The following is a 23604-nucleotide window of genomic DNA, read 5'->3' on the forward strand; positions in this document are numbered from 1 at the left end:
GTCTAATACAGCCTCCATATAAATACAGATGCAGTTCTCTTTGTGGTGCACACAAACACACCCAGCAGCAGCAGCAGCAGCAGCAGCAGCAGGCTGACACACACACACACACACACACACGGATGTCCATCCAAGCCGCCAACACAGACCTGAGAACAGAGTGTGTTGTCTAGACGCACTCGCACAATCATCTGGCCTGAATACTAAACGATTAATGAAGTAGCATCGCGTAAATACTGTGACTGTGGTTTACAGAAGCCATCGCAGGTGTTTCACCAAACCAGAAAACCGATCAAGATGAGGGATGCACATACAGTATAACTGACCGGACAACTTGCTGTACAGTTTTCATAAATTATCCATCCATCCATGCATCCGTCCTTTGCCTATTAATGTATATCTTGTAGAGGGTGGCAGGGGGCTGGAGCCTCCCCCGGCTGCCGTTGGACGAGAGGCAGGGTACACCCTGGACAGATCTCCAGTCTATCACAGAACTAACACAAAGAGACAGACAACCATTCACTCTCACGTCCCGCCTAGGAAGCTGGAGCACCTGGAGAAAACCCACCCAGGCACAAAGAGAACATGCAAACTCTGCACAGAAAGGCCCCAGCCGGCCAGCAGGTTCAGCCTCAGATCCAGAACCTTTTTGACCGAGAGCACCTGGCATTATTTTTCCTGTTAACTCTGTTAGTTCTTTTATTAAGTGCCTTGTAAGTTGGTTAGGAAAACACTGATGATGGTGCTTAATGAACAGTCTGGGGAGCAGCAAATAATTTTTCCCCGAGGAGGACATGTACATCTGCACCAATGCACACACACCTTTAAATAGCGCTCTTAAAAACACACAGTAACCTGATACTCAGGACGATCAGGACTCCTGTGGTACCGACATACAAAGACGCGGCTCTGCGTGCGTCCTGCAGTGCTACAGCAAGCGCTCCTGATCCCGGGCAGAGACAAATGGCCTTCTCTGTTTACAACTCCCTGCTCTCCCTTGCGTGTTTGTTTTTGTGTGTGTGTTTATCGCATGTGTCCCCGAGCGAGGGAGAGAGAGAGAGCGAGGGAGATACAGTACATCCTCTCTGCGCTGCCATTTATCACCCCAACTGACTCATCCTCCCTCACCTGCTGGTCTCAACCTCTCTTCCTGTTCGCTTCACACAAAAAAGATTGCACTCCCACAGAGGAGCACAGAGGCCTGTGGAGGGGATGACGAGGCGCTTGAACCATCGCGTTGCTGGGTGTGTATTTTGTCGCATGCTCTGCAACGTAACGCGTGATGAAGCAGGTTGTGCGTGCTTGCGGCTGCTTGTAGCCATTATTTTCGACATCCTAAAACTAGACACTCGAGCGAGCTTCTAACGCTTTGCAGGATTTGCAAAGAGCATCAGATAATTTATGCATAGATTGGCAGAGGTTTGTGTTGATGATAAATAAGGTGCTGTAAATATGATAGGAATCCAAATCTGGGCTCACGGAGAGAGGCTGCTCTCCAGCGCTTCAGATTATGCAATGAATGTGTGACTGTGTGTGTGTGTGGACGTGCAAGCTCCTATATTTTCTCACATATTTCCTCTACATGTGCCTGGATCTATAGACTGAGGGTCAGGACTTGGCAGGTCTGGCTGCTCAGGAAGAAAAAACTGAAAGCAATCACTAAGAATAATCACACTGCAGCAGGGAATGGATTTGCCAGAAAGGACTGTTATTGGCTGCTTGTAGGTTTGCGTGTGTGTGTTTGTGTGTGTGTGTGACTCAGCTCGCTGCTCAGCTCCACCCCCACCCCCCCACCACAGACGACTCGCTTTTAGAATTACTTAAGCCTTCACTGCAGATAATTTGCATTTTCAGTGACTATCACACCGCAGTTCAGAGCAGCTTAAACACAAATAGCACGTTGTCCTTGAGAACTCCTGTTTACATCCCATACGGAAACGTCCCTATGTTTCTTCCCTTTGTCTGTACCTTTGCAAAATGAAAAGGAGAATGGTAAAGGAGCTGGACGCCCTCCACACTCTTAGTTGAGTTGCAAACAAGAACAACAACAATGTCACCTTGTCACATGTACCCTCAAGTAGCATCTGATACGCACCCTCTCAATAATTCGATTGTCATGTATTTTACCTTTTAAATTAACTGTGTCATTTTAAAATTGTGTAACGTGGAATCTGTCTTTCATATTATAAATACAATTTACTGGATTTTCACAATTTATTTGGCATATTCATATAGTGTTATCTATATCTAGTGTATGCCATCAGTAACTATTATTTAGAGTTATGTAATTAGAATGATATTTCCAATGTAGGTACGTTATTTATTGAATAAATGAATAATCAGATCTAGTGTCAAAGCAACAACAAATCATGTGTTTTCCACAAAGTAGAGTAAAGTTGGTCTGGAGTGTCTCTGTTGGGAACTGATTATGCTCCTGCAACGATCTGCCAGGCCAATCAAAGCGTTTGGTTGGGCTTTAATGTAGTGATGGAAAGAAGAGTAACAGCAACATAGTCGTATATGTCATCTGAGTGCTGTGGAGCTGAATCTCACAACAAAATGGCTCTGATGGTTGTAGGACAAACCAGTTTTGTGTAGCGGGTTACTTTTCTCTGTATCGGTAGAAACTCACCCCATAATGACATCAAAAGTCTTACCAGACTCGTATTCAAGTACGAGTATACGCGTCTGTCTCAAGTATCGGAAAATAGTGACAAATTTTAAGAAAACCATAACCAGTAAAATTGAAGTCACTGAACTTAATATTTTAATAAGTGAACTCAGGATGTAAATTCAAATTAATACTGTAAATGAATTTAAAACTGTGTCTCCTCTTTGATCTGTACAGCTACACCAGCTGTTAGCTGCTCCTGTCCTGCCTGAACATCCATTCCACTATCGACACTTCCACCTGGTCCGAACCCTGAAGCATTCCCCAAAATGAGCTCCTCTCCGCTGGTTTCTCGAGCCAACATGGACATTCTGGACGAGCTGCAGCTGATTGCTGCCCAGAACCTGGAGAGGCTGGAGGTCAACAAGTACTATGAGGTGATCAGGGAGCTGGGCAAGGGCACCTATGGCAAGGTGGACCTGGTCATCCACAAGATCAGAGGTGAGGAACTATGTACAGGCCCTTTGTATGAACAGCACTGGAATGCTGATGTAATACAAAAGGTATGAAAAATCACCAGAAAAAAAGATGTATCTCATCTCTTTCCTCCCAAAAGGTACAAAAATGGCTCTGAAGTTCCTGAAGAAGAAGACCACCAAGCTGAAGTCGTTTCTTCGGGAGTACAGCATCTCTCTCTACCTGTCTCCCTGCCCCTTCATCATCAACATGTTTGGCATCGCCTTCGAGACAGACGAGTACTACGTGTTCGCACAAGAGTACGCTCTGGCAGGAGACCTCTTCGATATCATTCCTCCGCAGGTGCTCATTTACACATATCATTCTAATTATTGCTTCATTGCATCACTGGACTGTTGTCTGAACCATCCCAACAGGTTACATCGGTGTTCAGTCAGCGAGTAGACTGGTTCTTTCCACAATAAACAAATTACTTAAGATTTCAATAAATCAACCCCCAGCAAAACTATGGTAACAACATTTTTTAAAACTGGCATTTAGTGTCCTTCCAAGAAACGATGCAAAATTTTAAATTTAAAAATTCTTTGAACTTTATATTTTCACACAGGCAGATCAATCAAGTGCACTCCATGATTGGTGTACCTTAAACCTAGATAGACAGTTTTGTAATTGAAGTGTAGAATATTGAATTTAATGGAGCTTACCAAGATTCTGAATAGTTTGACTAGGTACTACTAGTAAGCCGGTAGCCAAACACCTACTAATTAAGCTCTGATGAGTTCAATCAATCAGCTACCGTATGTGCGACAGTTCTCTGCCAGAACCAAAGCTGTGTTCCTCCTGTTGGCTGACCTATGTGAAAATTACTTAAGCATACAGTCTTTTCCGTCCTGCTCCCTGCCGAGCATTACTGCATTGTATTACATAGTACCTATGCATCATTGTGCATTTGCTAATATAGCATGAGCTGTAAACAGACTGGCACATTGAAGCATTGCTTTAAAAAAAAATGTACTTGATCGCTGCACAAAACCTTAATAGGAAGAAGTGAATGGTCTTGTATTTATATAGGACTTTTCTGCCCATATGTGCAATCACAATGACACATGTACCCACTCGTTCACACATTCACATACCAGTGCCAGGCAATTGGAGCCACTAGGTGTCTTGGGAAAAGTGGTCCATTGAACTTTTAATCCTCTGGTTCGTGGACAACTCGCTGTACCTACTGAGCTACAGCTGCGCCTGTACACAATGTTATATCACAAGATTACAATAACACAGTAACAATTGAAGTTCCTGCTGTGGAAAAGGCCTAACCAGATTGCACCTGCTTTCCTTCTTTCTGCTCCCTAAGGTTGGTCTTCCTGAGGCAGTAGCAAAGCGCTGCGTGCACCAAGTAGCCATCGCTCTAGACTACTTGCACTGTAAGAAGCTGGTCCACAGGGACATCAAGCCTGAAAACATACTAATTTTTGACAGAGAGTGCCGCAAGGTCAAACTGTCCGACTTCGGCATGACCCGCCGGGCTGGCTCACCTGTGAAACGAGTGAGTAATTGTTTCTCTTTTGAAACATCTCAGGGAATCTTGTCCCTCCCATGTTTGTGACCTGTTGAGCTTCCCTTGCAGGTGAGTGGCACCATCCCCTACACGGCCCCAGAGCTCTGTGACGTGTCCTGTCACGAGGGCTTCTGTGTGGACTACAGTACTGACGTCTGGGCCTTTGGCGTGCTGCTCTTCTGCATGCTGACGGGCAACTTCCCCTGGGAGAAGGCGCTACCCTCCGACTCCTTCTATCAGGAGTTCATCCGGTGGCAGAGGAGGAGGACGAACACGGTGCCATCTCAGTGGAGGCGCTTCACCGAGCAGGCCCTCCGCATGTTCCGCCGGCTGCTCTCCGTGGAGCAGGATCGCCGCTGCTCGGTCAAAGAAGTGTTCGGTTACTTCAGTCACTCCTGGATGCTGGAAGCAGAGAACGACAACAACAACGGCAATACTGGGGGTGGAGGTGGTGGCGAGAGGGTTGGTGGAGGAGGCGGTGGTGGTGGAGGAGGAGGAGGAGGAGGAGGTGGTGTGCGAGGAGAAGTAGATGGCACTATCTCGTCATCCTCATCCGGGGAAGAAGACGAGGAGCTCCTCGTGGAGAGGATGAAGCAGCAGACTCTGTCACCTCGGTCCCCGATGTCACCCCTTTCTCCCATGTCTCCCATGGTGGTGGAGAGAGGGAGTGGCGGCGGCGGGGCCAAAGGAGGGATGATCGAACCAGGCGGGGGCCACCATTTTGTGTCTGTCTCCACCAACAGCTCTGTGTCATCCACCAACAGCTATGACCGAATGCCCAGAGAAAACAGTTCACCGGGCGGTCGCATGCTGGTGGCTACACCCATAGAAATCTGCGTCTGAGCGTGTCCGAAATCTGTCCCAGACTCACCGGGACACACTTTTATACCTCTCATCCAACCAAGTAGATGTGCATGCACGGAAAAAGAAACAATGGACAACGAGTACTATGTTTTAAACATCATGGCAAAGGACACACTGAAAACTTAAGAGAACGTGTCATAGGATGCATACTGTACATTCCTCACGACAGAGGGTTTTTGGTCAGATGTCCACAAAAAGCTCCAAAAGAAGCCCAGTTTACACAATTCAGTGATGCGTTCAAGTGCAGTGTAGGGAAAATGAAAAAAAATGAATAAACGAAGAATGCTTCCATCCTGTTACTAAGACCGTCCGAAAAGAAGACCAAAATGTATTTCTTAAAGCAATACTTCCAGCAAAAAAAAAAAAAAAAAAAAAAGACGGAAAAGTGGCAGGGCGCTTGTGCGCTCTCTTCAAAACGCGTCACTTTCGATGAAGCCAAGGGACAAAGGATTTGTATTTTTGAAGAAGACTGAAACACTGGACGCGCGCGGGACCTCTCTGTTTCACATGTAACAAATATGTGAGAGGGTGTTTGTGTGTACCTCCGTATGTTCCGTGCGTCTGAATCCAAAAGAAGTGGATTTCTTTTGCTTTGGTAATTTTCTTATTTATTTGAATCTAAAAAGACTACACACTCTATTTTTTCTATTGTTTTTTTTGTAAGGTAGTTTCTTTGTTTTCCATTCGACTCAACATTGCGACACAGCGTTTGGGCATATAGCTGTGCTAAATCCACTTCTATGTGCAACTCATTTGTTTGGCTGCTGTACATAAGGTTATCCATACTTGTATATTATGTAATATGAACAACAGACTGGCATACCATTACTGGCATGACCACGAGCGTCAGACTAGAGTGAAAGAAGGCTTATGATGTCTGTGTTCTCCATGACAAACATATCTACTTCACTGCTGAAAGACTTTTTTCTACTCACTATTGAAATTATGTTTGTATAGCTTCTAGTTTCTTCTATCGTTTAAGTTTCGTTCTAGACTGTGCGTGTTTGTTCTTGGAAGCTTTTAGCTGAAATGAAAAAAAAAAACAGATTAGTTTCAATTCGATTTAAAAAACAAAACAAATTGAAGAATCATCTTTTATAAACTGCATGACAAGCTCAGACTTCACAAAAAAATAAAAAAATAATCTGAACATGGCTTTCCAAAAAAAAAAAAAAAAAAAAGACAAAAAGAGAAAGAAATGTAAAATGTTGTGATGTGAATTTTTTGCAGTAGCACAATTTCTTGCGTTATGTCCCGGAGTGAATATTTGCTGTAATGATCTCTTGAGACATCCTAGGGCTAAAAAAACAAAAACAAAAAAACAAAATCAGAAGAGTAATTAGTTTCTATTCAGTGTGATGTATTTGTATAGCTATTAATGTTGTGTACTCATCTCACCACCTTCAGGAACAGAAAAGATAAGCTAAAGCATGAGGACGTAGAGCGAGAGGGTTTAATTAGAATCACTGGAGGGGAATTAAATGAGGCATCTTTGGAGAAGATTTTTACATTTAAATAGCCAACTTTAATGAAATAGTGTTGCCTGGGTGTTTTGATTTTTTAAAAATGTCCAATTAATGGCAAAAATTGATCCATTTGTTTTTGATTCCTCATGAACCTAAATAACTTTAAAAAAGGAGCACTGGATCATGCTTAGGAATGGGCGTTTTGTGTGTTGCTTTCCAGACATAAACCTGCATGAACTTGTATGTGATAAGCTCTGTGTGAAATCCTTATCAATGTTCCTCCTGTCACAAGCTATAGTACTCTGTAAATGGCGCCAAGCACTGGGAGCAACTCTGGGTTCAGTGTCTTGCTCAAGGAAACTTCAGCATGTGGTTCATGTACAGAGGATACGTACCACTAACCCTCTGGTTCATTCGACAACCCACTCTACTTTTTGAGCCACCAAGTCAGTAGGCACAGAATAGCTGCAAACATCATGTTTCTTTATGTGGCAAGAGTCTCCAGCCTCGGCCAGGATCAGCCCGACAGATGATCAGCTAAACTGGGCTTGGCCCATCTCAAACAAAAGCGCTTGGATCATGTTTTTCAAAGCTGCTCCCAGATCAGCGGGAGAGCATGCAGATTACTACATCTTGTGACAATCTCTGACCTCATCGGCAGCCCCCTGACTCAGAACAAAGGACGGTCCTGATACAGACACTGTGGCCACGCTTGTCTTCTTCAGCTGGTCGCTCCCCGTCGGCCAGCTGCAGGCGGCACTGGCTCTGCAGAGTTTTACTGTGTATGCCTCAGCATCAGATTCACATGACTCTACACAGCATGCTCATGACGTCACGTCACCTCACCTCACCTCACCGCAGTATTCACCCCAAGATCACCTTTCTACTCCTGTTCAGGATAATACGTAGTAGTTCTACAAGATACGACTATTATCATACCTGGTTTCTTATTTGCGGTCATTTGTAAGTGCAGAAGCCTGGTTGACCAGTGGGTTTGAACTTGTGGTTAAATGAATTTAAATGCAACCCACAAAAACTGCAAATTGAATACAATTATGACAAAGTTTCTTATTTGAGGTAATTTGTAACCCACTGGTTTGAACGTTTGTTAAAAATTGTTTTAAATAGTTCAATTTTAAATAATTAAGAACTAATATTGGTTAAAGTGGATTAAACTGCCACCAACGTAATCCATTTCGTTGACACCCATCACAGTAAACATAAAAATATAGTATGCAGCTTTAGATAAAATATTTCTCATTTAATTTCTGTAATTATTGGATTGAAATGTAGTTTGTAACCAACTGGTTTTGAACTTTGGTGAAAAAGTAATTTGAGAACAAACTGTAGTTAAAATGAATTTGATAAATTTTCTGCCCAGGTAACTTTAAAATGAAGATACACAGTGTTCTGTTAGAGGTAAGACTGCGCCGCACTCAAGCTAACAGTTGACTTCAGGATTGATGCTATGCTAACAGTTACGCAGAACAGAGCTTAAAGCTTTTACACACTTTACACACTTTTTTTATTATTTAGTGAAGCCGTTACATTTTTAATTTCTAATTTTCTTCATCTACTACTGCTACTCCTCTACTTTCTTAAAATGTTTTTCAAATGTAGAACCAACCTATAGCTAAATTAGCTAGCTAACCTTTTGAAGGCTTTTCGTTAATTTCGTATATTAGCATGTTATGAAATCTTAACGTGTTTCTTTGAAGTTTTAAATTGATGGCGTCTTACAAAACCAACATGCGCCATATTTTATGACAAACCCAAAATCTACTCAAACGCACACAACATCTCACCTCGGCTTAATGGTCCAAATGGCTGCTATGAGTTATAAAATAGAAAAGCATCGAGAGCTAGCTTAGTTTTTGCGTCGCCTCCCCCAATATACATATTCACTTGTAATAATACAATTTTCAGATGTGAAATATTGCAAAATAGATTAGCACAACATCCAACTTTCCACTGCAGCTGATGGCACCTACCTGGGCTGGGAAGGAAGGATGAGTCAGACCAAACTGGAAATTAAAGGATTTGCTCGCAAGCCACCGTCTCCTTTCCCCCTCCCAGCATCTGAGTCAGTGACTGCTGCCTCCTCATCTCATCCATATAACGTGGCGTGTTGTAATGGAGTGTCCTTTCTGTCCTATGACACATCATTTCGAAGCATCATGACTTTAGTGGAGTTTTAGTGAGTAGATGACAGCAGCACTAGAACTCGTACCTGGTTTTTGTCTTTGCAATACAACTGTCTTCCTGTAAGCTCAGATTTAGTCAATAAAATGAGAATTCTTGTTGGAGTGATGTTGGGATTTTTGTCATTTTTTCATAAATTAGAGCCAAGCAACAGATACAGGTTACATATAGTTTCTTAGATGGTTATGTTTGATTTTGTAAAGTTACTTTTATATCAAATATGGGAAAGGGGAGAGCTCCAAGGAGCAATAGTAAGGTTTCTGTCCAAATATAGTAAAAATCCTGAACACATTATGAGAAAATCTGCAATAGAAGATTCTAGTTAACACCTTTTCACCTCCTTGAACCTTCTGTGTCTTCAAAATCTGTCTTCAAATGGGATCGTGTTTACTGTGTTCACAAGAAGCGACCATATTGACGTACGCCTCTTGTGGCGTTTACAACCTCGACAGTGGCCATTTTCTAAAAGCTCAGAATTGGCTTATTGTTTTCAGAAGCAGTGGACAAACGTGAGCACTTCAATTTTTTTCAGTGTAGTGTATGGTAAGTGAATACATTATTTACTAGAACTCTGAACGCTCTCCCTGCTCCAGAGACTCACAAGCCCCCAAACACCACCACACGCATATCGCACACCCATGCAAGCACAAAACACTGCACAAGACAGCACTGCAAACCCATCACTCAGCTACAAATTCTTCTACCCACAGCAAAAAAAATAATGATTACTGTGTATATATGTCAGTAACAATGCATTGATTCACTGTATAGTTCCACTTGTAGAGTCCACCTGTATATCTGGAATTCCTGTTGTATTCGGTGTCATAATATGTTGTAGTGGAGTAGATGGAGTAATGAAAGCAGTGTGATAGTAGTTGCAGTAGTAGCAGTACTGCTCCTGTGTCTTGTCACCCTATATGTAGCATGGTGTCTAGGATAAAAAGTATTTCACACCTCTGTAGATTTTCATGAACACTTTGAACATTGGGCTAGAAGAATTCTGCTTTTGTATATCTCTTATTGAGAACACAGTAAACACCATTCATTTGTTGATTCAACTGCGTTTTCATTTTGGAGGCTACCATTATATTTTTTTGTGCTGTATCAACACGTTTTCCCTTTTTGACAGTAGGCTATGAGAAATAAACCCTTGAGATCCAGTTTCAATCCAGTTTAACAGCACCACAAACTACATCCAGATGAATCACCACCTGTCTGACAATGTTTCAACATCAACTGAACGATCATAAAGCGAAGACTTAGAGCAAGACTGTTACATGAGAATGAACTGACTTTCACTAGTGTTTGGTGAGGGTGCTATATATTTAAAGTCTATTATCTACAAACCACCTTCAAATAAGACAATCTCCCATGAGTTACCAAAGAAGACAGACTTCTTACAGAAAACAACAACGCTGAACAAAATATTTAATTTTGACAATAACATGACCTCTGATGCTCCAAGAGGTGAATAAGACGGTACAAAAATTTACCATAAAATAAGACGATGACAAAAGTGGGACGATGAGTTGGCGGTCCCATTTTAAACCTAAAAACACCACAGCACTGACGGACACATGGGGGAGGCATTGGAATGTGTAGTGTGTACCAGGACATAAAAAGAGAAAGTCTATGCATCTGCAGAGATAACCACATCCTGCTACGCGTATCATTGTTCCAGTCATTGTGGGGTTGACGCTAGATAAATAAAAATGACAAAATAAAATGATTAGAATATCTGAGATTTAGCCCTGAGATTAACACATGGACAAAAGATTTTTTTTTTTCAAACATTTTTAAGCTTGTAATAATAAAACATATTCCAAAATCTGTATTTGGTGCAACTGCTTGTAAAAGAAAACTGGAGTGAAAATTACAGGTCTGCTGAAAATCTTTAAACATACCTGCTTATTTATTTTAAAAAAAAAAAAAAAAAAGAAAGAAAGAAAGGAAGAAAGAAAGAAAGAAAACATGTAGATGGCACAAATGGAACAAACGTGGTGTTTTCATAGTAAGGAGATTTGGGTGCGTTGTGTCCAGATGCTGATGTGAGACGCAGGACGAAGCCTCCAGCTGCCTCTGTGTGGATGTCCACTGTCATTGAGTCATGGCTTTACAGATCTCACACTGGCCTCAGACAGCACAACGCTGCCTCTAATGGTGCTACGTAGAAGTACACAGGGACATAAACAACCACTTGACTACATAGACTTTTTCTTTAACGTAACACAAGCAGGCTAAAAGGCCAAAAGCCCTGACCTGATTCAACAGGCACCAATACACCAGGAAGTGATCTCTGTACATGATTTAAACAAGTCCCAGAGAGTCAGTGTGTACCTGCGTGGTCAGAGGGTTCGTAAGGAATTGGCCCATCATGCCTCTGGTCTTCAGAACAACTAAGTCTGCAGCAGAAAAGTGCATGCAAGCTGCCTTCAGTCATCAGGATGTCCAAAGGAACACAATGTGCAGTGCATCCACTGATTTGTCATTGCACCTCAAGGTTGGGAAGAAAGGAGGAAAAACAACACAAAAAAAAAACTTTACCTTTTGTATGTCGGATAAGGCGTTTTCAGAAAGGTTCTGATGCAAATGCACCATTTAGGCCCAAGACAGGCCACAGAGTAGCAGTGAGGAATCTCAATACTAGCATGGCCATTTCTACTGAACGTAAAATTCATGTAAACCGAAGAAGTGTCGGCACAGAAATGAGTGTTATACCTGCAAATGTACATCCTTCTTCTATCTTTACTGCTGAAGTCAAGACAACAATTCTTCGGCTGGGTGGTCTTGTACAATCCAAAAGATGGTTTGTCAAAGTGAATATTGTGCTGCAAAGTTAAGAATAGAAAGAAATGATTGCAGCTCAATGACCCCCTTTACTTTAGGGGGAAATCCTAAGCCTGCTTTATGAATTTAATATCCCCTAACAGGGTTTTCCAACAAATCATACCAGAGTTCTATTCTACCAATGGATTTAAGGTCAGTACAGCCAAACACAACGTGGGCGCATTTCAATACTCCGAGCCTGAACTGGGAGGTCAAAGTGCTTTAAGCCAAATAAAAAAAGAACACGTGGTCTCATTCTGCCGGTTGGATGTGGCTCTTTAAAAGTTCAAAGGTTGACCTGTAAGCGCCAAAGAGCCTCATGAGAGAGCCTGAAGCAAACGGGGGCTGGAGGCAGTCAGCTGAGGAAGGTAATACTGCAGCCTGAGCAGAGGTCCAAAGTGCTTCTTATGAAAATACATTCAAAAACACACACACTGTTCGGCTCCCTCAATATCATCAACCGGGCCCAAGGTTTAGTGGATCAAATGGATTAAAAATTTGCATGGGAAATGTACTGCCACGTGTGACGATCCAAGTGATTTTAACATGGAACCCTGTCGTGGTACCTTGATCTGTGAGGGTAACATCTTGATCCCCAGCCCTTTTGCTTCTGTTCCATCCTGTAATAAATCCAGCATCTCCTTGACTGGCTTGGTATTTTATCGCCAAACTGCTTTTCCAAATAACTTAAAAAACACACACAATCAAACCTCTTTTACAACTGCTAAAGAAGCCAAAAAAGCTAAGTCCAAAAATAAATAAACCAAATATAATCAAATACTTAGAAAATCTTTAAAAAATTAAATATCTTTGATTGTTATTCAGTTTGAATCCATGGAGAAAAAAATCCCATATAAATAACTACACAAATGACAAATTCAGCATGTTACTTAAAGAGCAGTTTTTTCTCAGTCCACAGTTGGTGTTGGCTGATGAGTACCGTCAGACTGGACTGAGAGAGGCTCCTCCAGTGACAGTGTTGGGGCTTAACAGTGCAGTTGAAGAGCAGGGGGTGAAGTTAAGGTTTGCGGGTGCTAGCTGTCAGTCAGATGAACCCTGGTCCACGGTCGCCATGGTTACCAGCAGAGAGGGAGAAGACCCCCTGCAGGGCGCTGCAGGTGGATTTTCTGGAAGAAAACATTTCAAAATGATCATCTGAGCACAGGTCTAGGTTATTCACAGAGGGCAACGTTGCTAGCTTGATAAAGATCTTTTATTCTAACAAACGATTTAAGGACAGTAAAGGCAAACACAACTTGGGCACAACTCAATACTCCCAGCCTGAACTAGGAGGTCAAAGTGCCTTAAGCCAAGCACAAAGAAACACATTCAATTCAATTTTAATTATATAGCGTCAATAACAATACAAATCGTCTCAAGATGCTTTACAAAAACCCGGCCTGAAACCCCCAGAGCGGCCTGAAGGCGACGGTGGCAAGGAAAAACTCCCTTTGAACAGGAAGAAACCTTGAGCAGAACCCAGCTCATATGGAGGGACCCATCTGCCTAAGCACACATGGTCTCAGAGAGTGGACTGTTATCTACCCTCTATAGGATTCAGATGTGGGCCTCTCCAAAGCCATTCGTCTTTTATTATTATTCCCTCCATGTTCCAGTGTAAAATAAAACTACAGAAGTTCTGATTTGATATGAATTAAATGATATCATTTGTTGGTTTAATGGGTTAAAACCCAAACCAAACATACTGAACATCTTTGTAATTCCACTCCCCCACTTTGTAACACAGTATATACAGTATTTGTTGCATCTAATGCCAAGCTCGGATTCACTTCACAGATGATTGATGATTCTGAGATCAGTTAGGGAGATTTAAGATGGGATCTGTAAACCACCACATTACCACATAATCCGGGAATAATCTAATTTCTCCTGTGATTGTTCAGGGGGTGGATAAATCAGGCCCAAGTTCCTGTAGTCTGGGCACAGTTTAGGCAAAGTGCAGAGATGTTATGCACAGTAGTCCCTCGTTAATCGCGGGAGTTACATTCTAAAAATAACCTGCAATAGGCGAAATCCGTAGTAGTCAGCTTTATTTTTTTACAATGATTATACAGTATATGTAAATTTGGCAAGCTGAACGCATTCTGTACTGTACAAGAGACACTGTACGGAGGAGACTGATTGACAATGGTCTACAGTCCCTTAGACAATCAGGACGCAGAAAACAATGCGCTATGAAAAAAAAAAAGCATGCAAAATTGCACTAAACAAAATCCGCGAAACTGCGAGGCCGCAAAAGGTGAACCGCGTTATAGCGAGGGACTACTGTACTCAGAGTTCCTCAACCCCAGTGACCACCACACTATGAACAGTTTCTCACAGGCTAAGATGTCACAATATCTAAATGCAGTTAAACCACACTGTGCAGCGATAAAGTAGAATAGGTACTTACTAACCTCATGAGGTTCTTTGTCACCTGTCCTCTGATCGGTTCCCTGGAGAGGCTTTGAATGTCTTGTTCTGAGAAAGATCAGAAATCAAAAGCGTTTAACAGCCTATAGTCAATTCTTCTGTAACAGCAGAAACGCAGCCTCTCTAGAGTTTATAAAAAATATTTTGACAAGTGAGGGTCATTTTAAAGCGCATTCATTGCTGCTCACCTTGTGCTTCTTACACTTCATGGAGAAATTTTCTTCAATGAGAATACAGTCTGCTAGAACGAGAACAGAACAGGAGGTGAAGATGTCACACCGATTCATCTGATCAGGTTCGACCGCCCACATGTGCGAGTTCAGGCTCAGCGGAAGTGATAAGAGCCAACGGCATTTCACAGAGCAGAACAAACAAACATGCGAACTCGAACAAAGCACCTGTGTGTCTTCAACGGGTACAAAATTAATGTGTGCACTAGTAAAAATTGTTAGTATAGAGCAAAAAAAGTAGTCACCTACATATCAGATATAAGAATAAGGAAATTGGAGGCATCTAAACGGTTTCTTAATCCCACCGGCGTGGAAGAAATATCAAAAACATATCTCAAACGCTGCACAGGCAAAGGGTGGATAAGGATTTCTATTTTGCTTCCTTGACCAGCACCTACCTGACTCCAGAGCACACTTGTAGTGGTACTTGTTGGGACAGCCTTTGAAGAAACAGCCCAGTGTAGCACCTGGATTGTGACACGCTGAACACATCTGAAAACACAACAGATGAAGTATAAAGAAGACATCACATGATAAAAACACGCATAAAAAAAGGCTGGATGAAAACGACCTAACAACCCTTGCCCTCGAAACAATGCAGTATTTTTGTATTATTGGAATTACAACAAAGGATTTTTACTACATTACTTTTATTTCATTATATGCGACCGACTGACAATTTAGATGCCTTTTCATATTAATGTCTTGGCAAGAAAATATGGTTAGATAGTGGGGTAGCTGGTTATTTCACTACAACCTGCAACACTTCTTTCTCAAGAGGAAATTAAAAGAAAGGAGAGTATGACTGTATTGTACCTGAAGAACTTTACATCCGGATTTAAAAGATCCCATATCAATTCTTAAAATCCTCAGATGAGACTCATTAAATACATGACATTTCCTCCACTGTCTCGTTAGAAATCTTGCCGTGGCTTTGCAATACGTGACACATCTGTCAAGACTGTGCAATGAGGTTAGTCACGACAGATTCTGCAACCAGAGCACCATCAGGCCTGCATCAGGTCTGAGTATGATGATGAGAAGAGCTGCACATGCAAGATGTGCATGTGAGATCATCACGCGAGATGGAAACACCACAAATCTCTGGATCCAATGATGACACTCGTTTTAGTTTTAAGTTAAATTGTTACTAAACTGAAGTATCTCTAAATGAATTGCTACTGAATTGAACCCTGTGAATAGGAATTCAGAAAATCAGAGATACCCAGCCCTACTTGATTTGATTACACATTTGAAATCCATAGGTATCCTAGAGGCACAGAAATCAAGAAACTAAACAGTCACACAGCAATACATTTGATCCGTAACGTTTTGTTCATTTCCAGCACCATCGTATCATCTGTGTGTGGTGTCGAGTAACAATTTGTTCACATTACAGATCTAGGGTAAAGCTTTACCGTCTCTTGGGCCACTTTGACGGCCTCCTCTAGCCCGTAGACTTTGCCCTTCACAAGGAACACGCCTGCAGACCAGATGCTGCAGTCTTCATGGAGCCAGTACTCGCAGGGCTCCAGAGGCAGCACAGGTGGGCTGTACCAGTCCTCCACAACTGCAGAGCCAGAATCTGGCCGAGCCCTCTTAGCTGCAGGGCTGCTGGTATTGTCACCTGTCCATCGGTGGCTCTCAGGGGGGCCCTTCTGCTTCACCTGAGCTCCTGGCCTCAGGGCCCACGGTGTGGGCGTAACGGCACACTTCCTCCCTCTGCCCCTCACGGTGCAGGACGACGAGTCAGTATCACTGTCGTCATCCTCATCCTCTTTGAGGCCCGATGTGCCGGTTGGCGCTTTGGTGCTGATCCGATACCCCTCAGGATAGTAGGGGCCGTGAAGGTCTCCCAAGTCCATGGTATTGGCAGACTGCCCACACAGGCAGCAGACAAGGGAGCGCTGGTGCTGGCTGTGGGTGGACACCCGGCCTAGCTGCAGACAGGAAGTGCTGGGTATAACTGCAGAAATAAAGCCACTGCCGTGAGCCTGCTGCTGCTGGCCCTTCTTGTGTTGCGTCCCCACGTCCTCAGGATAGTTGATCACAGTACACACCAATGGCGACGACTGGTGACGCTCCACACGGATGAACGGAGAGAAACTGTCTAACTTCAAGTCCCTTTTCTCCTCCTTGAAGTTGACATACCTCAACTTGATCTCGGGCTCCTTGGGAGAGAACATGGAGGAAGACTGGGCCTGTCTGCGTTTCTTTCTCCTTCGTTTGGTAGTGGGAGTCGCCTTCTTGGCAGCTGGAGATGTTTTGCCAGCAGGAGATATGCTTTTGGCTGTGCCTTGGCTTTTCTTTGGAGATTTTGAAGGAGATGGGGCTGGGGAAAATCTTTCCGTACAAATTTCCACTGAGGGGTCAGGCTGAGAAAGCAGTTCTGGCTCCTTCTTTGAGTTCTTGTGTACAGGGATCTGAGGCCTCGACTGTGTGGAACGTTTCCCATTTGACTTTACAGGACTAGCCTGTGGTTGGTTCACATGGTGAGAAAGATCCACTGGTTTTCTATTTGACCTCTTGTGCTCGGTAAACTGAGGACTTTTTGGAGGTGTGTTGCTATTTGACTTCTTCGAATTGATGATTTCATAATCAGAGGTAGAGTCTTTACAACTGTCAGTATTAACGTTAATGGTTTTACCCCTTTTAACTGGAGTTACTACTTTTTGTGTCTTCTCTCTGCCTTTCTTTTTACCTACCGACACAGTGTCATTACTTTTAGGACCGGCTAAGGCAGAGTCACTAGCTGCTGACTGAGAACCCTTGGCATTCTTATTGGAGCGTATGCATCCTGACACTTTATACCTGCTGGAATTTATGTTCATGACTATGGCCTCTAACCGCGTACCCCTACCTAAACGCATCGGCAGTTTCTTCTCCTCTAAAGTTCTCTCTAGCACCTTTGCATTCCCATTCATGTGAGGAATGACAGTGTTGGGTTTGTTTTCCAGAACATCCGACACACAAACATCCTCTGTCAAGTCAATTAGAGGCTCCAACACAGCCTTCCGTCTATGGACTGGCCGTTTATTGTCATCGCTCAAATCTAACTTTGAGGTGCCATCGCTGATGCCAGAGCTTGGCTGAATAGCCCCTTCTGTATTCAAGCCATCATGTGCAATATCCTCGACCGTCTTTAGATAAGAGTCGTCGCCACTCGGTGAGCTGGAAGCCTGAGGCAGCAGGAACACATCCTCTACACCGTCGAGTGAGGTAGCGGAGGGGGAGACAGGGTCCTCCAGAGGACTTTTATACTCCCTGCTCAGAGAACACAGGTCTCCAGAGCCTGTGCCATCCGAGATGACTGCTGAGTCCTGTTTCTTAGACATGAGGAAGAGTACCTCAGAGCCCTCTTTCTTCTCATCCTCTCCAGTGACACGGCTGACAGTCTCTGGTGAAGATTCAGCACATGCTGGAGAACAGTTCTCATCTTGACCATTTTCCAAACCCCTTCTGTTGTCCGTAGCGAGGCTCTGCTCCTCTTCACCTTGTAGAAGCTTCTCCATATCCCCGTCTCTAGAAATGGCCCCATTACACTCATGAGGCTCCTGTGTTACACATCCTCTAGCATCATTCTCCGGTCCCACTTGAGTCTGAGACTGCAAATGTTTCGTCTGTGCGGCAAGGTCGACCGGCCCCTTGGCCTGCTCCAAGTAATGCTGATTCAGTGCATAGCCGGTCGCCCCGAGCCCTTTATCTGCATCACAAGGAGGGTGGAGGGTGAAGCTGCTGATAGGCGGCACACTGTACAGGGCCGAATGCTGAGATAGGGAGTCGTGAGCGGAGAAGACGTGAGACCTGCTCACGTAGGAGAGGGTGACCGTAGTGTGGGAGAAGGCATTGTCTGGTTGAATCTGATCCCCTGATGGGAGCGCCATGTCTGTGGAGCTGGTCTCTGAGAACTGTAATCCAGGGTTGCTGGTCCCAGAGTTTGGGAACCAGCCAGGGCTCTTGACCACCCGCAGAGCATCAAGAGACGTGGAGTTGAGGACGCATTCGTCCCCTTTCCTGGTCAGGTCAATCACAGTGGCAGAGGCAGATAGGTCTTGAGGCTGTAGATCGTCTATGATCCCAGGTGGCTGCTCCATAACAACTGCAGAGACAGAGAAAGGAGCAGGTTTAAATTATGAATAGATCCAGGTCTGAAATGAAATATTGACTTTTTCCACTTTTCCCCAGCACTGCATAATAGCCCAAGCATAAAAGATTTTCAGAAACTCGGGGTCAAAGTTTTGCTTGAAGCTAGCCTTACTCAATCGGTTTTATGATATTTTAAAAAGCCAAAGAACCATTCAGAGCACTGAAAGCTAAACAACCGTTGACATTAGCAAGGAAACTAGCGTGTGCTTCTTTGACGTTGGAGAACATAGCAAGGGTTAACTAACAATTTACGTTTTGGCCTATTTCCAATTAATGTCAATATTCTTAACTGTTAAGTTTGACAAGTTGTTAGGTTCAACCGGTAATATATTTTTTAAACGGCTTACCGACTTTTTTTAAACCACCAACGCTGACAGTTCAGGTTTGCTAACGATAGTTAGCTTAGTTTAGCTTGGCCACAGCTAATGTTAGCGTGCTAGCTAGGCCCGGCTTAGCTCCCGGTACGTACCTTCCCTTACGTCGCACTCCATTACACATTTGGCCGTTTAAAGGGATTTTGTTAAAGGCGAAAAGACAAACACTACAAGAAAGGACTCAACAACATCTACTAATTTATAGCAATCACTCTTCAATTCGGCCAAGTCTGGATTCCGCAAAATCAAATTATTTTGATAAAATTAACGTATAGTTTAGTGATACACACTGCTTGATGCTACCTACCACGGCTGTTGGTAACTTTGTTACAAGGACAACGACCAAAGCAATTTGAAAATGTATTTTTTTTTTTCAGATAGTGTTCTTTACTTATTATCTACATTAATTCCGAATAGAACAGTTGTCTCAACAATCCTAAGAAATGCACTTTGCTTTCTGCTAGATGCCATAAGTAAACGATAAGCGAGGCATTATTAAATTACTGCTTTCTTTTCATGGAGTTTGGCCACACGTTCTCTCGATTTATGAGAACGGTGCGCATCGGGGCAAGGCCCGGCTGGATGAAACAAAGACAGAGCGGAGGTAATGCGCTGTGCCACTGGTCAAAAACTTACCCGACCGGGAGGAATCGTAGCGTTTTTAAAGGTCCTGTTAAGAATCCGTCCCACCCGGCATCTCTTTGAGCAGCACGTCTCTTCTAACGAATCCTACTGAAACTACACAAAGAGAAAAAGCCCTAAATTAAATAAAGATCCACACACTTTCCAGGAACACACTACTCTGGTAACAGCAGCGTCAAGTTGTTTAGAACATAATCTCTGGTTTCCGGACAGCCTTTCATAATAAAATAATTAATAATGCCTTTTGGTAGTTTTTTTTTTTTTTTTTTGAAATAAGACAAAGCTTCAGAAAGTTCTAAAGTCAGACTTTACCCAAGTAGACAGTCAGGAATGATGGTGAGTTTTGTATCCCTCGGAGGGTAATAATTATTGTGCAATGCGTTCAGCTGTGTGTGTTGTCTAATTCCGGGTTACTTGACGAGTAGAGTGAGAAGCAGTGGGACAGTTGTCACTCAGCTGTGGAGTAGAGAGGCATTGTGGGAGAAGAGAGCTATGACCTGTATCAGTCCAAATGATTGTCAGTGCTTTCCTTTTCTTTCATATGCTCTCTTTAATAACATTGCTAAAGTATTAATAATAAGTAAAGAGCACAACCAAACTAATCAAATGTAAATTAACATACACCTTAAAGGCCCAGCTGCTCAGTAGCAGTTTATTTTGCCCCTGCATCATTAGCTAAGCTCATATTTCCTTTGAAACAGCACCAGTTCTCCTCGTGCACCATTTTTTTCAAGGCGCTTGGCAAGCAGGTTGCTCAAATCATCCGCCTAACCCGAGACTGACTCCATGACGCTGAGGTCAGGTCTCTGTGGGGACAAGCTGTTTACTTGCGGCTGGAGACAGTCGTGTGTCTAAAATACAACACGGTTTTCTCCTGTTGAGCATTCACATAGACATAGAGTGGTTTAGTATTACTGTCCTAAGGCACTGCTCATGGCTCATTGGAGGGACAAATAACATTTACTCTGGAGTTGTTCCACTAAAGTGAACCAGCTGTGTCAGGGAACTGTAACTGACAAATGTGACTCCAGTGCCATTAGCTTTTGGTCGACCACTGTCTTTATCTAATCTATCTAATCTAATTTAATCTAATTTAACATTTTTTTTTAATATTCACTTTTAATATTCATTTATTCACTTATCTTATAATTCTGTTAATATTGTGTATACTTTTGTCTTTTTTAGTTCTCTATTTTTATTGTTGATTTTTAGCTCTTGTTATATTTATGTATGGTTGAATGCCTGTACATTGCTGCTGCAACAGAGGAATTTCCCAGTTTGGGATTAATAAAGAAACTATCTATCTATCTATCTATCTATCTATCTATCTATCTTTATGAACACCTTTACCTTTTGCACCCTATATAGCGGGTAAAATAAGTATTGAACACATTACCATTTTTCTAAGCAAATATATTTCTAAAGGTGTCCTTAGATGTCCATAAATTAAGTTACGTGTTAAAAAACGGAATGATGCCGGAAAAAGTATTGGACTAGTAATATAATACTATCAGCTGGTTCAGTTCCAGCTGATGGCCTAGAAAAAATGTCTCATTGCCAAGGTGTCACACAAGAAACATCTCTTGAACAAAGAGCTCTCTCAAGACCTTCGCAACTTTATTGTTGCAAAACATACTGATGGCATTGGTTACAGAAGGGTTTCTAAACTTCTGAATGTTCCAGTGAGCACTGTTGGGGCCATAATCCGGAAGTGGAAACAACATCATTTCACCATAAACCGGCCACAACCGGGTGCTCCTCGCAAGATTTCTGACAGGGGAGTTAAAAGAATTATCAGAGGAGTTGTCCAAGAGCCAAGGACCAGAAAGACCTGGAATTAGCAGATAGTAACGCACTCAACAGCCATGGCCTGTATGCACGCTCACCACGCAAGACTCCATTGCTGAAGAAAAAAAACATGCTGAACTTCTCGTTTAAAGTTTGCTGCACAGCATTTAGACAAGCCTGTTGGAGGGAACTAAAGATCAGAGTTCACAGAAGAGGCATACGGAACCTTCAAGATTTCAAGACTGAGTAGATGAATGGACTAAAATCACATCTGAGCAATGCATGCTACTAGTTACTAGCTTTCGTCTTAAAGCTGTTATTACCAAAAAAAAGGCTTTTGTACCAAGTTTTAAGTGTGTTCAATACTATTTCCCTGTGTCATTCTATTTTTTAACACGTAACTTAATTTATGGACATATAAGGTTTGATTTCATTGCATGTGTGGGTTACATGGGTTTTTACCGACATCTGGTGAAAATTTCATGTCAGTAGCACCTTTAGAAATATATTTACCAGGAAAGATGCTAACGTGTTCAATGCTTATTTTACCTGCTGTATGTTGATGTAAATTCATTTTTACATAAACTAAGTGAGAAATTAAAAACTGAAATCTCTCATTTATAATAGTGTCTGGCTGCTGGTTTAAATGAGCAGTGAGTAGTATCTGGGGAGATCTATTAACTGCGATTGAAAATATTTTTTTATGAGTGTATAATCACCTTTAACTTGGATTCATTGTGTGTGCATGATCCTAGAATGGGCCCTTCATAATTATGTACACAGGGACCAGGCCCTCTTTGGATGGACAAACCAAACACTGGCTCTAAAGAAACCTTTTTTGTTTGGACGTTGAAGTGTCACTGTGGGTTCTCTTACAGACTTGGAAGTTACAATTACACAATTACAATTTGAAGTCTCTCTGCTACATGTCATTAAATCATACACAGTGGTCATTTAATTCTTTAAATCTTTTCACACCTGGATTTGAGCTGCCAATTCTTCCTGACAGATTGTCAGACTAGATGGGAATCATCTGTAAACAGCCATGTCTGTCCAGGTTGCGTGGGTTTATTGTAAAGATAGAGAGACTGAAGCCATCAGATTTAGAAAGCAGGGAAAACAAAAACTTTACACTTTAAACTATACACTGCCTGGCCAAAAAAAAAAAGTCACCACCTGGATTTAACTAAGCAAACAGGTACAAATCTCCTATTGGATAATAACTGCATGGGTGATTATCTTTCAGCTGGTAACAAGCTATTTAACCCCAACTGATGCAATGAGTAGCTTCTCATTTCTTAAACAACCATGTTGAAAGACATCCCGTGGAAAAGATGTTAGTGTGTTTGAGAAGGGTCAAATCATTGGCATGCAAACGTTTGGTGAAATCAAATCAAAGAAATGTTTAATAGTAAAAGTTAGAGCATTTCCTGAATAAGAGACTACCTGAATATACTGAATGACCAGGTTATTCCATCAATGGATTTTTTCTTCCCTGATGGCACGGGCATATTCCAAGATGACAATGCAAGGATTCATGGGGCTCAAATTGTGAAAGAGTGGTTCAGGGAGCATGAGACATCATTTTCACACATGGATTGGCCACCTCAGAGTCAAGACCTTAACCCCATTGAGAATCTTTGGGATGTGCTGGAGAAGGCTTTGCTCAGTGGTCAGACTCTCCCATCATCAATACAAGATCTTGGTGAAAAATGAATGCAACACTGGATGGAAATAAATCTGGTGACATTGCAGAAGCCATGCAAGGAGCAATGCTACAGCGAATGCGTGCTGTAATCGAACAAAATATTAGTGTGTGGACTTCTTCTTTGGTGGCAACTTTATTTTTGGCCAGGCAGTGCACATGTGAAAGGGTACTTATTAGCGTTCAGTGTTTGTTGATACTCACACAGATGAAATGCATGCAAATTTCTATCTCCATATGTGAAACAGCGGCAAGCAGGTAAGTTCAAAACACGCTGAA

The 23604-nt window shown here is 42.5% G+C and overlaps 2 protein-coding genes across 12 annotated transcripts; one reads left to right on the forward strand and one right to left on the reverse strand.

Moving 5' to 3' along the window:
- Positions 1 to 2836: 2836 nt before the first annotated feature.
- bsk146 (brain specific kinase 146) lies at positions 2837 to 5921 on the forward strand. Its single transcript, XM_084568212.1, has 4 exons — positions 2837 to 3112; positions 3228 to 3430; positions 4446 to 4637; positions 4719 to 5921. Exons 1-4 carry the CDS (start codon positions 2941 to 2943, stop codon positions 5490 to 5492), a joined length of 1341 nt encoding a protein of 446 aa, XP_084424338.1. The 5' UTR covers positions 2837 to 2940; the 3' UTR covers positions 5493 to 5921.
- A 4671-nt stretch (positions 5922 to 10592) lies between these two features.
- On the reverse strand, positions 10593 to 20522 carry LOC311504743 (uncharacterized protein). Of its 11 annotated transcripts, XR_014699637.1 has the most exons (8): positions 19827 to 20020; positions 16089 to 18769; positions 15069 to 15162; positions 14629 to 14681; positions 14425 to 14488; positions 12574 to 13134; positions 11900 to 12009; positions 10593 to 11675 (listed from the first exon to the last, which is right to left on the reverse strand). XR_014699637.1 is itself a non-coding variant. In XM_084568003.1 (7 exons), exons 3-6 carry the CDS (start codon positions 18762 to 18764, stop codon positions 14441 to 14443), a joined length of 2871 nt encoding a protein of 956 aa, XP_084424129.1. In that variant the 5' UTR covers positions 18765 to 18769; positions 19827 to 19928; positions 20145 to 20522; the 3' UTR covers positions 10593 to 13134; positions 14425 to 14440. The 11 variants fall into 11 exon arrangements, 5 of the variants coding, with proteins under 5 accessions (XP_084424129.1, XP_084424128.1, XP_084424130.1 ...); XR_014699635.1 differs by having other exon boundaries at positions 10593 to 12009; positions 12948 to 13134; XR_014699636.1 differs by having other exon boundaries at positions 10593 to 12009; positions 12898 to 13134.
- Between the last annotated feature and the right edge of the window lie 3082 nt (positions 20523 to 23604).

This window comes from Chelon labrosus (assembly GCF_963514085.1).
Source record: "Chelon labrosus genome assembly, chromosome: 19".
In the NCBI taxonomy this organism is placed as follows: Eukaryota; Metazoa; Chordata; class Actinopteri; order Mugiliformes; family Mugilidae; genus Chelon; species Chelon labrosus.

Excerpts from the sequence above, each read along its gene's own strand:
- bsk146 (XM_084568212.1), top strand. The coding sequence starts at position 2,941 with ATGAGCTCCTCTCCGCTGGTTTCTCGAGCCAACATGGACATTCTGGAC. Across the intron at positions 3,431-4,445 it reads TCGATATCATTCCTCCGCAG|GTTGGTCTTCCTGAGGCAGT; the intron begins GTGCTCATTTAC and ends CTGCTCCCTAAG. Across the intron at positions 4,638-4,718 it reads CTGGCTCACCTGTGAAACGA|GTGAGTGGCACCATCCCCTA; the intron begins GTGAGTAATTGT and ends CTTCCCTTGCAG.
- LOC311504743 (XM_084568003.1), bottom strand. The coding sequence starts at position 18,764 with ATGGAGCAGCCACCTGGGATCATAGACGATCTACAGCCTCAAGACCTA. Across the intron at positions 15,163-16,088 it reads TCAAAGTGGCCCAAGAGACG|ATGTGTTCAGCGTGTCACAA; the intron begins GTAAAGCTTTAC and ends TTGTGTTTTCAG. Across the intron at positions 14,682-15,068 it reads CAAGTGTGCTCTGGAGTCAG|CAGACTGTATTCTCATTGAA; the intron begins GTAGGTGCTGGT and ends TTCTCGTTCTAG.